The sequence below is a fragment of the Numenius arquata genome, chromosome 5, assembly GCF_964106895.1.
Source record: "Numenius arquata chromosome 5, bNumArq3.hap1.1, whole genome shotgun sequence".
NCBI lineage: Eukaryota > Metazoa > Chordata > Aves > Charadriiformes > Scolopacidae > Numenius > Numenius arquata.
The window spans coordinates 2,974,151-2,988,711 of record NC_133580.1 but is presented as its reverse complement, the minus strand read 5'-3'; the positions used below and the strand labels follow the sequence as shown (position 1 = coordinate 2,988,711).

Genomic DNA, 14,561 nt, shown 5'->3' with positions numbered 1-14,561 from the left:
CCTCCCGCGCTGCTGCTGCCGGCAGTTGCACTTTTGCTTTGCACGTCAAGAGAGGTGGGGACCCGCTGCTGGCGCCCACAGATCGGGGCCCACAGGGTCCCACCGGAGCAGCCCACCGGGACGGCAAAGGTAGGACTGATGTTCTTTTATCCACAGTTATCTTTGGTTCAGGCTAACGGGTTTAAATGGTACTTTTTTTGATTGTTGCAACATAGACTTGTTGCCTTTTCTTATCCGCGCGAGAAGTGCTGAGAAGGGATGGGGACACTCCACCCAGAGGCAGGAGGGTGCAGCAGTAACCACCGACCCCCATGAATCTCCAAAAGTAAAGGAGTAGAAGCGAGGAGATGCCGGCTAAGCCCAGGTGTGGGTAAGGAGCCAATATCTCCATTTACCAGAAGAGCGAGCTCCCTTTAGCGCTCAGGAGATGCTCTGTATATCCCAGGGAGAGAAGGGCTACGGTATAAGCCAAAATAGCTTCCTGTGGCCAGGAAGTTTCAAGCCATATTTTCTATTACTGTTGCATGAGCATCAAGAAGCTGTGTTTAAGAACAATACCAATTGTGGAGATTCTTAGTCTTTGCAAAACCCACAGCTGCTTGTGGAGGCACTTGTCTGTAAGTGGACTTTTTGAGGCCGTACAGCCCCGTCTCCACAAGCACGGGAGTGACTGGTCTGATTTACTCATTACTCCGGGTCTCACTTGGGTTCCTCTCACTGTATTTGTCCAACGGATTTTCTTAAACGGTCCGTTCCTCACGAGAGGCAGGACGCTGACTTTCCACTGGCAATTTTCCACTTAATTACAAGAGCCAGGGGAGGGAAGAGGTAGGGGTATCTGTGCCACCACTGATAGCACAGCCTGGCGAGCACAGGCACACCGCCACATGTCCCTGGGGGTGTGCGCTGACAGTTTGGGTGGAAAACTCATATCTTTGGTACTTACTACCAGGCATATCTACCAGGGACATCAGGGTGTGCCAGGAAGGGAGAAGGAGGGGTGGGGGATTGGGCTAATACACAACACTGCTGCTCCAGGTTTTATTTCCCCTTTAAAACCATGATAAATATTACCAAGGCAGGGGACGAGAGCTTTTGCAAAGGATTAAAAGGCAAAAGCAGCCTATTACACATGGCAATAAACCGGAGTGTTTATTTTTTTGCATATTGTTGGAATTCACCCAGTCAAAATCCCCCTGCTGTCCCTGGCTGCCTGACTCACCGCCCACCAGCACACAGCCGTCCCCCCTCCTCCCCCCAGCCCCTCTTAGAGAATCACAGAATGGTTTGGGTGGGAAGGGACCTTAAAGATCATCCAGTGCCACCCCCTGCCCTGGGCAGGGACACCTCCCACCAGACCAGGTTGCTCAAAGCCCCATCCATCCTGGCCTTGAACCCCTCCAGGGATGGGGCAGCCACAGCTTCTCTGGGCAACCTGGGCCAGGGTCTCACCAGCCTCACAGCAAAGAATTTCTTCCTAATATCTAATCTAGATCTTCCCTCTTTCAGTTCAAAACCGTTCTCCCTTATCCTATGTCTCCCCTCCCTGATCAAGAGTCCCTCCCCATCTCTCCTGGAGCCCCTTTAGGGACTGGAAGGGGCTCTGAGGTCTCCCCGGAGCCTCCTCTTCTCCGGGCTGAACAACCCCAACTCTCTCAGCCTGTCCTCACAGCAGAGGTGTTCCACCCCTCTGAGCATCTCTGTGGCCACCTCTGGCCCTGCTCCAACAGGTCCATGCCCTTCTTGTGCTGAGGACTCCAAAGCTGGATGCAGTACTCTTCCCAGTGAGCCCCCCCCAGGGCTCCAGCCCCACAGCCCCTTCCCAAAATTCCAGTGCCAGACAGGGAGTCTCCTTCAAGCAGATGCTGCAGCTCCACTGCTCCTCCCCAGCAGGGATGGCAGCGGAAAGACAGGGAGCACAGGCAGGGCAGAGGGTAGGCATGTCATGGAAAGACTCAGTTACCTTAATAATGAGCAAATGAGAAATTAGTGGGGAAAAAAAAACCCAACAGAAAGAAACCTTTTCGTTCTGTTGTGCCAATGCCCCACAGTCCTAACCTGTAAAGTCTTGGCTCTTTCACTGCTCCCTTCCTCCCCCCCTCCCCAGAACAAACATTCACCACCTTTGGTATCTCACACTTCACGTAACCACAGAAATCGGACGGGATGAACGGGCACCTGCTCAGATATGCTGCAACAGAGTCAAAGTGAAAGAGCCGCTCTCATCCATATTGCCTTCTCCGACACAGTGCTAGCAAATATATTCCGGCAACCCAGGGTACCTCGGGTGCGTGGTGCAGAACAGATGCTGACACAGAACAGATGCGTCAGGGGAGGGATGCGCCAGAGGCCACTGGTACCCAGGCTGGGACCCCAGAGGTGCCCGGGCAGGGGTAAAGGCAGGGGCTCAGGGTTCATGCTGTGTCAGGATGAGAACAGAAAAACACAGGAGGGCCCGAGGATCCCTGACAAAAGCACTGTGGCCTCTGTGGGCAGGTACTACCAAAGAGAAATAGAGAGGAATCACCACAATTCGCACAGCAAGAGGCAACATCACCCCTATGGAAGAGGATACAAAACCTAGTATCTACCAGATAAATGCTTCAAGGGAGAAAAGCCTTTCTCCTCCCCTGACATTTTAAAAAATAACTAAAAAGCAATTCTATGCAATGATCATTTATATTTCTACCATTTCTACTATTTCTATTTTCAGTTCATACTTTTAGTTATTACTACTAGTAGTTATCTCTGCCAAAATGGGACAGCAGCACTTCAGGTGACACAGAAAACAAGTGGTTACTGGGAGAGCCTGGCACAGGGCACCGCTGCCCTTGCTCTGGTCCCTGGGTTGGCTCCCCTGTCCCCACGTCCCCAGCACAGGGAGGGACAGAGCCACCTCCGCACCGCCTATATTTGCGTAACTTCAGCAGGAAACGATTTTTCTATTTGAAGTTACCCCTATGCACCTTCTCTTTTTATTTTAGGCCACAGAGGAGAAGGAGGAAAAATAGAAGAGAGGTCCCAGCCAGCAGCGCAACCAAGCCTCCCCCCAGGAGGGTAAGTCAGTAGATGACACCGGGGTGGCCAGCACCAGCAGCTGCTCTGCCCATGTCACCCCTGCCACAGGCTTTAGGTGTTTTTTACAGCGTAAATAGCAGCCCCACACCAAACACAGGGTGCCTACGCACCCACTGCTCACCTGAGTCAGCAAGAATGGTCCTTGGTGGCAGGATTAGGGCAGGCTGGTTCTGGGAGGGAGCAGGAGGCGTTGGGCAGCATCCTGGGTTCCTTAAGGAGCTGAGCTCTAAGAGGGAAACCAGGCATGATGCAGCAGCAGAGGCAGCACATACAAACAGCGCCCAGCCATGGGCTGCTTTCCCCCCAATCTGGTTTAAGACCCTTTCCTCTATCCAGCTGGGTTTTAAGAGCTGCTGTGGCTTTGCTTCCTGGGGTAAAACTCACAGGATTTGCTAATGAGGGTCCTGCTTGACCCGGGCAGTTATAACCATCCTCAGGTGAGGAGCCTGATTACTCATGGAAGGGGTGACGGGCTGTGATGTTGGTTTGGGGCAGAGCCCTGCTCTCTCTCAGACCCATGAGTGTTGTGGTTGTTAGTGGCTGCTTCCACATCCCCAGCTCCCGCACTTGTTCATATGGAGCGTATGGATTTATGGCTGCCCTTCAGCATATAGAAAATACTTTGTGTTTTCACAATATCTGCCCAGCTTTAACAAGTGTTAATGAGCCCTGGTTGTAAAGCTGGCAACAAAACTTACCTGGTGTTTCTGACTCATTAAGTACACATGAGAAATCTTCACCCAGTGCCCTGACCTGGCCAACCGTGGGGTCTCCTTGGCAAAATACAGGGGGAAAAAAACTGCTTGGGGGAAGAAGGAAGCCATGCCGGGGGAGAGTCTCACACCTACCACCGCAGCCAGCTCCCCTGTGCTGAGGGGAAGCGAGCGCAGAGCAGGCAAAACAAAATTTCCTCTTTCTGGAGCTTTTTTTAGCATCCTGTTGGTTTTTTACATAGCACATTTGGCTGAACTTTGTAATGTTACTGCTTGGGATTTCCAAAGTGCAGTTTCTCACATCGCTGTGTTTTAACCCCTGCTCCGAGGGCGGCTGTTCTTGCCGTGGCATTTCTGGGTGCCCTGGGCAAGCACCCTCGCTGCTCCCTGGCTTTGGCTGGGCTGTCTGGGACCCCTTGTGCTGGGGGTTTGCAGCCCCCTGGAGAGGCAGAAGGTGCTTCAAGCACATCCCTGCCCCAGGACCGGGCTGGGGGGAGCAGGGAATGACATTGCAGGAAAGTTGCTGGGTAGTGGGGATGGGGAAACTTAGGGGGGCAGCAGGAAAAACACTTGTGAGCAAATGTATGTGCCCTGTGCTGTGAACAGACCATACCTTGTCCTTCCCTTTGTGTGTCTCATGGCCCAGCAATGGAGGCAGGGGGGGTTTACCCACCCCAGGAATGCAGCCAGAGGAAAAGGAGCATGATTCAGCCTCCCTGACTGGGTGATAGGAGCCCCTGGGCAAGAGATGAGAGGAAAGACAAGCTTGTTCAAAAAAATTATTATTTTTTTTTTAAATGACTGGAAGGAAGAGCTGGGAGATGCGGATTTAGGGCTTTATCTTGCAAATGTCCCATAGATGGTCCCCTGCCCCACCAGTGTCCACAGGAGTGGTGCCAGCCAGGCACGTGTACGTGTACGTCTGCAGGATGGGGACACCTGTGTGGGCAGTGAGCGATGGCACCACAAAGTCACCCAAGCTCCACACTGCTGGCACTTCAGAGCAAACTTCAGGCACAAAGTTGAGACATGCTGGGTGAAAAAAAGTGAAAATCAACCCAAGGCAAAGCTGTACAGCTCCTCACAAGCCATCCTCACTCCGCCAGGCCCGTAGCCCATGTTGTAGGGCATGGTGCTGATATCTGGGAAGCCAAGAGGAGTAGAGGAGCTCTCTGGGAGTGAGAGGATGCAGCAGGTCACTGGTGGCCCAGTCCTGCTGCCTGGGCACAGCCCAGCGACCTACAACGTGGTGGTTTTGCTCAGACACCTCGGCAGGAGCAGGAGCTGGACGGGAAGCCCAGAGGAGTTTGCTGTAACAGTAAGGATGGGAACATCTTCACAGGGCCTCAGCATCACCATGGAAAACCAACATGAAAGAGAGCATCCCTCCCATCCTCTATAAGTACCGGTCCCCACTAAGCACCTCTGGATGCTTTCCCAGCACAGTGCGCTCTGCCTGTACTGATACTCAGCATTTTTTCAAGCCCAGCAAAGCAATTTCCGACCGCTCAGGGAGGATGTACTGGTTTTGGCCAATTGGTTTGGCCTGATCCCAGTACAGAGGAGAAGGGGGGAGCCCACCCAAAATGGGTGCCACTGACAGGAAGTCCCAGAGGGGTTAATCGGCTGTCAAGGGCGAGCTCTGAAGCCCCAAGGAACCCCAGGGAATGACAGGTACTGCCAAAAACCAACCCCATTCACAGCCCCCTCCCAGTTACTTGTGCCAGTCAAGCTCCAGCAAATAGAAACTGAAGCCCTGGGCCCAAGTTACCCACCAGTGATAAAACCTAACGAGTAGGTGAGCACCCATTAGTTTTCCTGCATGACGAAGAGATTACTCACGTTTCTAGAATTGGTCGTGCAGGTTTGTGCATCGGAAGTCGGGTGGAGAATTAATAAAAGAATTGGAGAGTTTTTGAAGAGCAGGTTAATTAACTCTATGGCTTATTAATCGTAGCTTCTGAAGTTTAACGGGATTATTTCACGAGCCGTTTTGCTCAACTGGTTATGTTAGAAGCTGGCTCCCTGGAAGAAAGGAAGACATCTCAGTCTCATTGGACTTGTTACTCAATGGTATGCAAGAGAAACTACACAAATAGACACAGAAAAGCTCCCCAACTCCCCTGAAATGTTTCCTTTTGTAGAAGATTTTCAGTTTCCACCCAAAGCAACTTCAAAGTTTCGCTGCAATCACACTGGCAAGCGTTGAACATTGGCTTCATTAATAAATACTCACATTTTAATGCCTATACCTCAAAGCGCAGGAAAAAACATCAGGGATTGCATCAGGATAGAATTTTACCTTTATACATGTGCCGTTGGCATCTTGCTTGGTACCTACAAACTTTTCCCACTTAGACCTGTAGGTTAATTCCTCATGCTGAAGCAAAAGAGAGAGAGTTTGGACAGATATCTGAATTTCTTCTGTATTTATCAGATCTGGGGTTGGTTTTGTTTGGTTGGTTGGTTGGTTTTTTTGTCTGAGAGACAAAAACATTTTGTCAGAGAATACCAGATGCTTACCATGCAAACAATTTTAAAATAAAGTCCACCTACAGTCACCTTAGTGATGATACCTGGTATTTCCAACAGCCAGAGCAGTCACACGTGCAAGACGGGTAAGAGAAAAGCTTAGAAAAAGCAGCTGTGAGGAAGTCAAATTTAATATAATGCAGGTAGTTCTTCAGCAAAAAAAGCATTTAACAAGTGGGCTGTTTGTCCCTGTTTGCACGCAAGGGTGCTTTATGTTCTATTTATGAAAGATAAATGAAAAAGTTGACCTCAGTTTGGTGAAAGCCACCGACTTGGGACTTCCACTCCGTAATGCAGCAGCAGTGGCTGCGCTGGTGGAAAAATATTCATTTCTCAGGCGTGTGTGTCAGGCTCATTTACATAAGGAGCTGATTTTGCTCTGTCTCCTCGGCCACCTATAGCCGTGGTGTGGGTGGGAAGTTTCTGAAGGGCTTTCCTGAGAAGACAAGGGGAGCATTAAACTCATGAGTGCTGTGTGAGGCGAGAGCATCCCTCTGGCCGCAGCAAGGAGGGATGCAGGCACGGCACTCCAGAGAGCATCCCTGGGCTGGGCACGGGGAGACCAACGCAACCGTGGCCAAAGGGAGCTGCGGCTGGAAAAGCTGGAGCTGGGAAAGAGGGAACTACCAAGCTGGTGAGGGATCTAGAGAACAAGTCACATGAGGAGAGGCTGAGGGAACTGGGCATGTTTAGTTTGGAGAAGAGGAGGCTGAGGGGAGACCTCATTGCCCTCTACAACTGCCTGAAAGGAGGTTGTAGAGAGGTGAGTGTTGGCCTCTTCTCCCAAGGGAATAATGACAGGACCAGAGGAAATGGTCTGAAGTTGTGGCAGGGGAGGTTTAGATTAGATATTAGGAAGAATTACTTTACTGAGAGAGTGGTCAGGCGCTGGAACAGCCTGCCCAGGGAGGTGGTGGAGTCACCATCCCTGGAGGTATTCAAGAAACATGTAGATGTGGCACTTCAGGGCATGCTCTAGTGGCTGAGATTGCGGGGGTCTTCTTTTGTGTGTGTATGGTTGGACTCGGTGATCTCAGAGGTCCTTTCCAACCATGACGATTCTGTGATTCTGTCAGAAACGTGGCAGCAAGTTAAATACACCTTGCAACTAGGGGTGACTTCTGCTTGGTGGTAGAGCATGGCAGCAATGCTGCTGGTTTGTGGCAGCAATTAAACACATTTTCTATTCATTCCTTAGTGGTTTTTCACCTCCACTGGGCGAGGGATAGCACTTGTTAGGTGGGAGAAGAGCTGACCACCGCAGATGCCAATAGGTTTCTGCTAGAGATGCTCCTACCGAGCAAGTTTGCCCACACCTTTTGCTTTGTAAGACCCGTGTCTCCCTGCAGTGTTGTAACTGCACCTCTCTGTCTTTCAGCCACATCAGTTGTCAAACTCCTGTACTGAGAGAAGTTGCTAAAATGCCACCCGAAAGGTGACAGAGGTGCAGCTCCAGTGACGAACCATCGACTGCTTCGGCACACAACAATGCACTTCTAGGTGCAGATCCCCTCCCCATCAATCCTACAAGCCACTAGAGTGAGGTCCGGTAACTTCTGACAAAGAGCATGAGCAAAGCACACGAGCAGGACTTTAGTTAACCCGCACACCACATAACGAAGTTCCTCCCCAGAGTGGACACGACAATCTGGTAACGAAAGCCTCCCACACGGATGCCAGGGCTGAACCTTTTAATTTAAGCACCAACCCCCCGAGGAGAACGTGGCTGCAGGACACGAGTGAGGAACATGTTATCATGCCAGGGCTGAGCTCGGATCTGGAGCACAACCATGATGAACAGTTCGACCTGCACCGAAACAGACCTCAAACCCTACTATGCGATCACTTACACTTTCATCCTGATCCCTGGACTAATAGGAAACACATTAGCTTTGTGGGTCTTTTACGGGTACATGAAAGAGACTAAAAGGGCCGTAATATTTATGATCAATTTAGCCATTGCCGACTTATCACAGGTTTTGTCCTTGCCCCTGAGGATTTTCTACTACTTGACCAGGACGTGGAAATTCGGAAGAGGTCTCTGCATGTTCTGCTTCTACCTGAAGTACGTCAATATGTACGCAAGCATTTACTTCTTGGTTTGCATCAGCGTAAGACGCTATTTGTTTCTTATACACCCCTTCAAATTCAGCGACTGCAAACGCATCTGCGATGTGTATATCAGCATCGTTGGGTGGATCGTGGTCTGCATTGGCTGTTTGCCTTTCGCACTTCTCAGACTTCACAAGGACAATGATAACATCACGTGTTTTGTGGATCTCCCCGTAGAGAACATTGGCCTTCCCACCTCCATTGTGATGATGACGATAGGTGAATTGGTGGGGTTTGTAACACCCCTACTTATCATCCTATACTGCTCCTGGAAGACTATCTTATCACTAAAAGAAAAAAACTCTGCTTCACATGACCTCGGAGAGAAAAAAAAGGCTTTAAAGATGATCCTCACCTGCGCTTTGGTATTTCTGATTTGCTTTGCACCTTATCACATCAGCTTTCCACTGGATTTCTTTGTCAAAACCAATACGATTAAAAACAGGTGCGTCCAGAAGGTGATCTCGGTGTTTCACGTTGTAGCTTTGTGCCTTGCCAGCTTGAACTCCTGCGTGGACCCAGTCATCTACTACTTTACTACAGAGGAGTTCAGGAGACGCCTTTCCAGGCAGGATTTGCAGGACAGCATCCAGCTTCACAACCTCAGTTACATGAGGAAACACTCCAGAGACGTGCTCAGGGAGGACGCCACGGACTACTAGCACTGAACTTCCCCCAATGGTTGCCAAGACTTCAAATGTTCACTATATTTGGAGTTTTGGCCCATTATTTTTCCCCCCTCAGGACACTGAGAGCAACGACTCAAACAAGCTTCTGCTGATTTTAGTGAGGGTTGGAGAAAAACCAAACAAAAACCTCCAAAACCCAAACCTGACTGAAAATATTTTGATTTAATACTTCGGTTGCAAATTTTCTCTGAACACAAATAACACCGTGTAATTCCCACAGGCCCTATTTCTAAGCTGGGCAGCCAGGAGCAGGTAGCTTTGGCAGTAGGAGGAGGACACAGACCCATGGCGAGAAGTGATGCTGTGCCCCGTTGTCACTGGTGGGGCCGTTTCCTGGCCATGTCCTGATCAACTTGGCCATGTCCTGATCACCTTGACCATGTCCTGAAGCACCTGGGCTTCAGCAAGAGGCAGCAAAGATTTTCAAGTCTGGCTATACAGAAAGAATTTGATCATAAAAATTAGTAGATGACATAGTATTATATATTTCTGAAGCAAAAGACAATCCAGCAGTGACTAATTTCTGTGGAGAGCACCAAGAGCTTGCCTCAAGCCATGTTGACAACAAATCAAGGAGCGTAAGGTGGCCCCAAAGGACCTGCCATTTAAATAATTAACCAAACCTCTGTTTCGGGGTGGAGCAAATGCCATAACCCCGAATCACAAAGTCATTGAAGTGTCCAGACACTATTTTTCTGCTACCAGTTCCCATTTCTGGCTCGAAATCCATATGGCTCAAAGCCATATCGTTGCCTCAGATAAGCTTTAACCACGGGGCTCTGCTTTGAGGGTATTTATTCAGGCTGGATTTCCCTCAAGCCTTTCGGGTCCTCTTTTCACCAAAGATGGAGCAAATTATTTCCCTTTCACTTATAACTGACCCTGCGCCACCACATCTACTCTTAGTTAACAGCAGTGTGATTAAAACAGAGCCAGAGGAACCAAACCTTTCTAAAGTTTACTGTATTGGGAACTGAACTCACTGTAAGCAGAGTCAAAGGTGCCACCCAACAGGCTACAAGAGATTTTAAAGAAAGGCTCAAATGTGGGTGTATTTTTAAGAATAATTTCTTTGAAATCAAACAACAGAAGCTTTGAGCTTGACTGGTATTTCATTTGCACCTTCTTGCAAAATTTATTTTTCTGTGAAAATTTGAAATGTTACATTTCAAAGTGTAAAAAAATCGTGACAGTATTAGGTTTTATTTAATGCAAATGTTGTTTTATAGATTTAATTTATAAAGAATTATATATATTTTGTAGAAAAATTATGTGAATCCCAGAGACTGTTGGAACACAGAAAGACTTTTTATCTTTTTAAGAGCCCTTCTATATAATAAAACAAAACTCCATCACCTCATCCCTATGGAGTCTGAGCCAGTGTGTCTGTACCCAAGCGTGGTGGCTGAGTAAGCGCTGCTAATTCATGGAAACCATGAAGCACGCTGTAATTGGTTAATAGCAAGGAAAAAAAATAAATTATTTCCTGGTGTATATGATAAAAAAATCCTTAAAAAAAATAATTTAAAGTAATTCTTGGCCCACTCTCCCCTTTGTATCTGCTTGTATCCCCAGTACATGCTTGTGGGGACCAACATGTGGCAGCACTTGGATCCCCGACACCTCTCAAGCACCTATAGAATATTTTAGATGTCTTTTCAAAATTATTTTAACCTCCTTATTGCACTGGGGAGAAAAGCAAAACGCTGGCTTGCCAAGGGACAAAACACACTGCTGCAAACTGCCGCAGCTCCTCTGCCCCCAAGACAACATGAATTCCTATAGCCAGAGGCCAGCACAAGCCCATCACCGTCCTTTCTGGCCGCTGGTCCCCATCTCTGGGCACGTGGGAGGGGAGCAGGATGGCCCCATACAACCCCCCTCCCCCCAGAGCTACTTTTAGCTTCTGAGGGGAAAAGATGTTACACAAAGCAGTGTCAGAAGTTCAGAAATTGTTCAATGAGAAAAACCTCAGGAAGCTTCAGTTTTCCCCCCTAGAAAACAGTGTGGGTGCGACACGAGCCGTTTCCCCCGCTGCCACAGCAACAGGGTTTATTCATATCAGTATTAACGGTCTCTTTTTACAGGAAGTTGGGTGTAATTGTGGCGGTAGCTCACATGAGCCGAATTCAGGAGCAACTCAGCTCCAGGTGGGATTTGCTTGGGCCACATTCTCCATCACAGAGGTTTCACAAGTCCTTGGCTGATCATAGAATCACAGAATGGTTTGGGTTGAAAGGGAGCTTAAAGATCATCCAGTTCCAACTCCCTGTCATGGGCAGGGACACCTCTCACCAGACCAGGTTGCTCAAAGCCCCATCCAACCTGGTCTTGAAGACAGGTCTTGTTGCCACAGACCTCTGGAGAATCAAGATATTACTTAGATTAACAGAAGGTGTATTTTCATGGCCTGTTGATGGCTTGGGATCCATGATAGCAGCCCATGCTGGAGCCCTGGAGCAATCGCACACCAGCAGAGAGATGCTCTGCTGCATTTCTGCCACCCAAGAAAGCCTCAAGTGGGGATGGCGCGTGGCACACAGGAGGTTTGGAAAAGACAAATAATGCCCAGCCACTGCATCAGCAGAGAGCAATTACTGTTTGATCCCTTTTCTTGCCCAGCTTAAGCTCTGTGCTAGGCAAGACCCCACTCTTCAGCTGGACATTATCCAGCTTTGGCTGCAGTTCTCCACTAGCCTGGTCAAAGCCAGCAGAAACCAATATTCCCACAGAAATCTTTTCTCCAGAAAGCCTTCCGAGTAATAAATCCCCTCTGCAGCACTGGACTCGGAACCTGAATGCAAATGTAACAGAGCAAAAAAACACCCCAAAACATCCCCTTTGTTCTGCATGAAGTATTTCCTCTGGTTGCTCAAGAAGCAGCTCTTCCCTGAAAAGGTTGTTATTGCCGAGAAGCAAAGCACAGAGGTCTCAGCCAAAAACATCACCAGGCGGACTCCGTGCTGAAGTGAAAAGTGGCTTTTTAACACAGAGTTAGGTTTAATTTGTGCTAGGCCAAAAGAAAAGGTATTGTGGCAACAGCGCAGATCCGGGGAAGGTCCCTGGGGATGCTTGGGGACCTTAAGCTGTTGAGAAGCAGCATCAAGGTTTTTCGGGAAGTCTTATTTGTACATGACACGAGGCGAATGAGGATGACACAGTTTTGGGTGGAAGCAGAGCTCTCGGCATTTTTCCGACAGCCGCACATCACAGCAGCCCCCCGTTTCCATCGACTCCCACACATCCGCGCGCCTCTGAACCCACGCGCCACGGAAAGCGCCAGCACCGCTTGCAGCAGCTGCAGTCAATTTCATCACACCCCAGGCCCCGCTTCTCACAGCTTCCTTTGTGTCATTGTCACTATGAGAAGAGGCATGATGGGGGGTTGGTTTTGGGTTTTTTTTTTTTGGCACGTTCAGACTTAAAACCGTACTCGCAAGTGAAGGTTTCTGCAGAAGTGGGAACGAGCGCCTGCCCCTCTTCCTGTTCTTCTCTTTACACCTTCACAAGATGCTTGCGTTGGGCCAGGCCAGAGACCACCAAAGCAGTCACAAAAAGCTCTTTTCCAACCCGCTTGACCAACATACACCAACACCCACCAATCCCTTAAGCCCGCTAGCAATGAATTCCCTCTTTTAATCACATTGCTCAGAATCATATGGCTGTTGCTGTGAGCCGGCCACCTGACAACATCTCTAGGTGTCCCTTCCTCTTGCACCATGAGCCACCGGTTCCCTTTTCACCTCCTCTGCACAACTCATGCCTCGTCGGAGGCGAGGTCTCACGCATGCTCAGGACCCTCAGCTACCTCCCGGGTGTGGAACAGGGCTACGTGGTGATGGCCACAATGCAGATCCTTCCAAGCTTTCCAATGTCCTCTTCATCTCCTCTGCCATCACCAGCCATTGTCCATCAGCTGTCCACATAACTCAAAGGATCTCTTTTCTTCATGAAAAGAGCTGTTTTACAGCTCCTCTTACCTAAGCACAGTCTTTGTTCCCTTGTACATGTCTTTCCTTTTATCAGCACTAGATTTTATCTGCTATTTTGTCATCTGGTTGCTCAATATCCTGAGAAAACTCCCCATTTCTCTGTAGCCACTGTTAGATTTCCCTGCTCTGGTTAAGGCTGCACCAGCAGCAAACTTTCGCACTTTTAACTTCAGCGTTTACTTCCTTTTTTACTTTGTTGTTAAAGGCTAAGAAATAATATCATCCCAGCACCAAAAAAACAGCTTGTTGGCCGTAAAGGCACACAGCATCAAACACAGCGCTGCTGGACACCACTCCCCAGACATCAATAACTAAAAATAAATACAACCACAGCGAGTGACCCAGATACAAGTCAACCTCATCTCTTTTTTTGTACAAAGACAAAAAAAAAAAAAAAAAAAAAGAGATACTGTCTTGTCAGATGATAAATACCCTGACAAAAACAGAGCAGATAAGCTGGGCCTGTTTGGACAGTGCCTGGTTCATGCTACCAGGTAAGTCAGGGCAAAGGCTCTAACATGTTCTAGGCAATCCTACTTCAGCAGGGGAGTTGGACTAGATGATCTCTATGGTCCCCTCCAACTCTAAAATAAATTCAGTGAAATTCAATTCAGTGAAAGGAGCTCCACCCAGCATTTGGGCTGATAAACGGAGCTCTGCGTAAATGTGATCAATACGATATACGTTAGTGGTCAGAAGATCTGACTTTGATCCAGTTACTTGAGGCCATCAAGAGCACAAGAACAGTAATAAAAACCCAAAACTTCTGCAACAGCTGTTTTGGCACCACTGCTCACTGTTGTAATGAGTTTGTTGGGAACAGAATGGATCAACCTGTTTCACTCACCCTTCTCTCTATCGCAGTGATTCGCACTTCAGAATTTACCCACACGGATAACGCTGCTGAAATAAGTAAATACAGGAAGACTCTCAATTTCTTCAAATTAAAAGAAAAGTATGCCACAAAGGACAGTATTTGGGAAACTCGGGGTGAAAACAAGACATTCCAGTTGAAACAAGTAGTCAAAGGCACAGGGATCTTTGTTTTGCTTCTCACCAGTTCTTCCCTCCAGTGTTTCTTTAATGCTTTCTGCTCTACTACAGACTCATCCATAGTCTCTCGATGTGACAAGCTACCCCAAAACGTTTTTATCTTTCTCATACTTTTTCCATCATTCCTTATCTCCTGAGATTGAACTCCATACAAGGACTCCTCCTTAATTTCCATTAATGAAAACACTGACCTTCTCAGGAAGAAACAGGGATGGACACCATCCGATTTTTGGATTAGCTCAGCTGATGTGAAGAGGTGGCCTCGGTGCAGCCTCCTGAAGGCTCAACCCTTCTCCGAGGGTCTGATCCACCAGAGCCAGGGCAAGCACAGAGGAGATTTCTATTGTTTCTCTCTTCTCATGGTTCCTCCAGTAGCTACAAGGGGAATGACC

General features: G+C 48.5%; 1 protein-coding gene across 1 annotated transcript; it reads left to right on the top strand.

Moving 5' to 3' along the window:
• The first annotated feature begins 27 nt into the window (after positions 1-27).
• Positions 28-10,483, top strand: GPR174 (G protein-coupled receptor 174). The gene is made up of 3 exons (XM_074147124.1): positions 28-129; positions 2,985-3,057; positions 7,702-10,483. The coding sequence occupies exon 3, from the start codon at positions 8,114-8,116 to the stop codon at positions 9,095-9,097; it is 984 nt and encodes a 327-aa protein (XP_074003225.1). The 5' UTR covers positions 28-129; positions 2,985-3,057; positions 7,702-8,113; the 3' UTR covers positions 9,098-10,483.
• Positions 10,484-14,561: the final 4,078 nt, after the last annotated feature.

Coding starts and splice junctions, on each gene's coding strand:
- GPR174 (XM_074147124.1), top strand. CDS start 8,114: ATGATGAACAGTTCGACCTGCACCGAAACAGACCTCAAACCCTACTAT.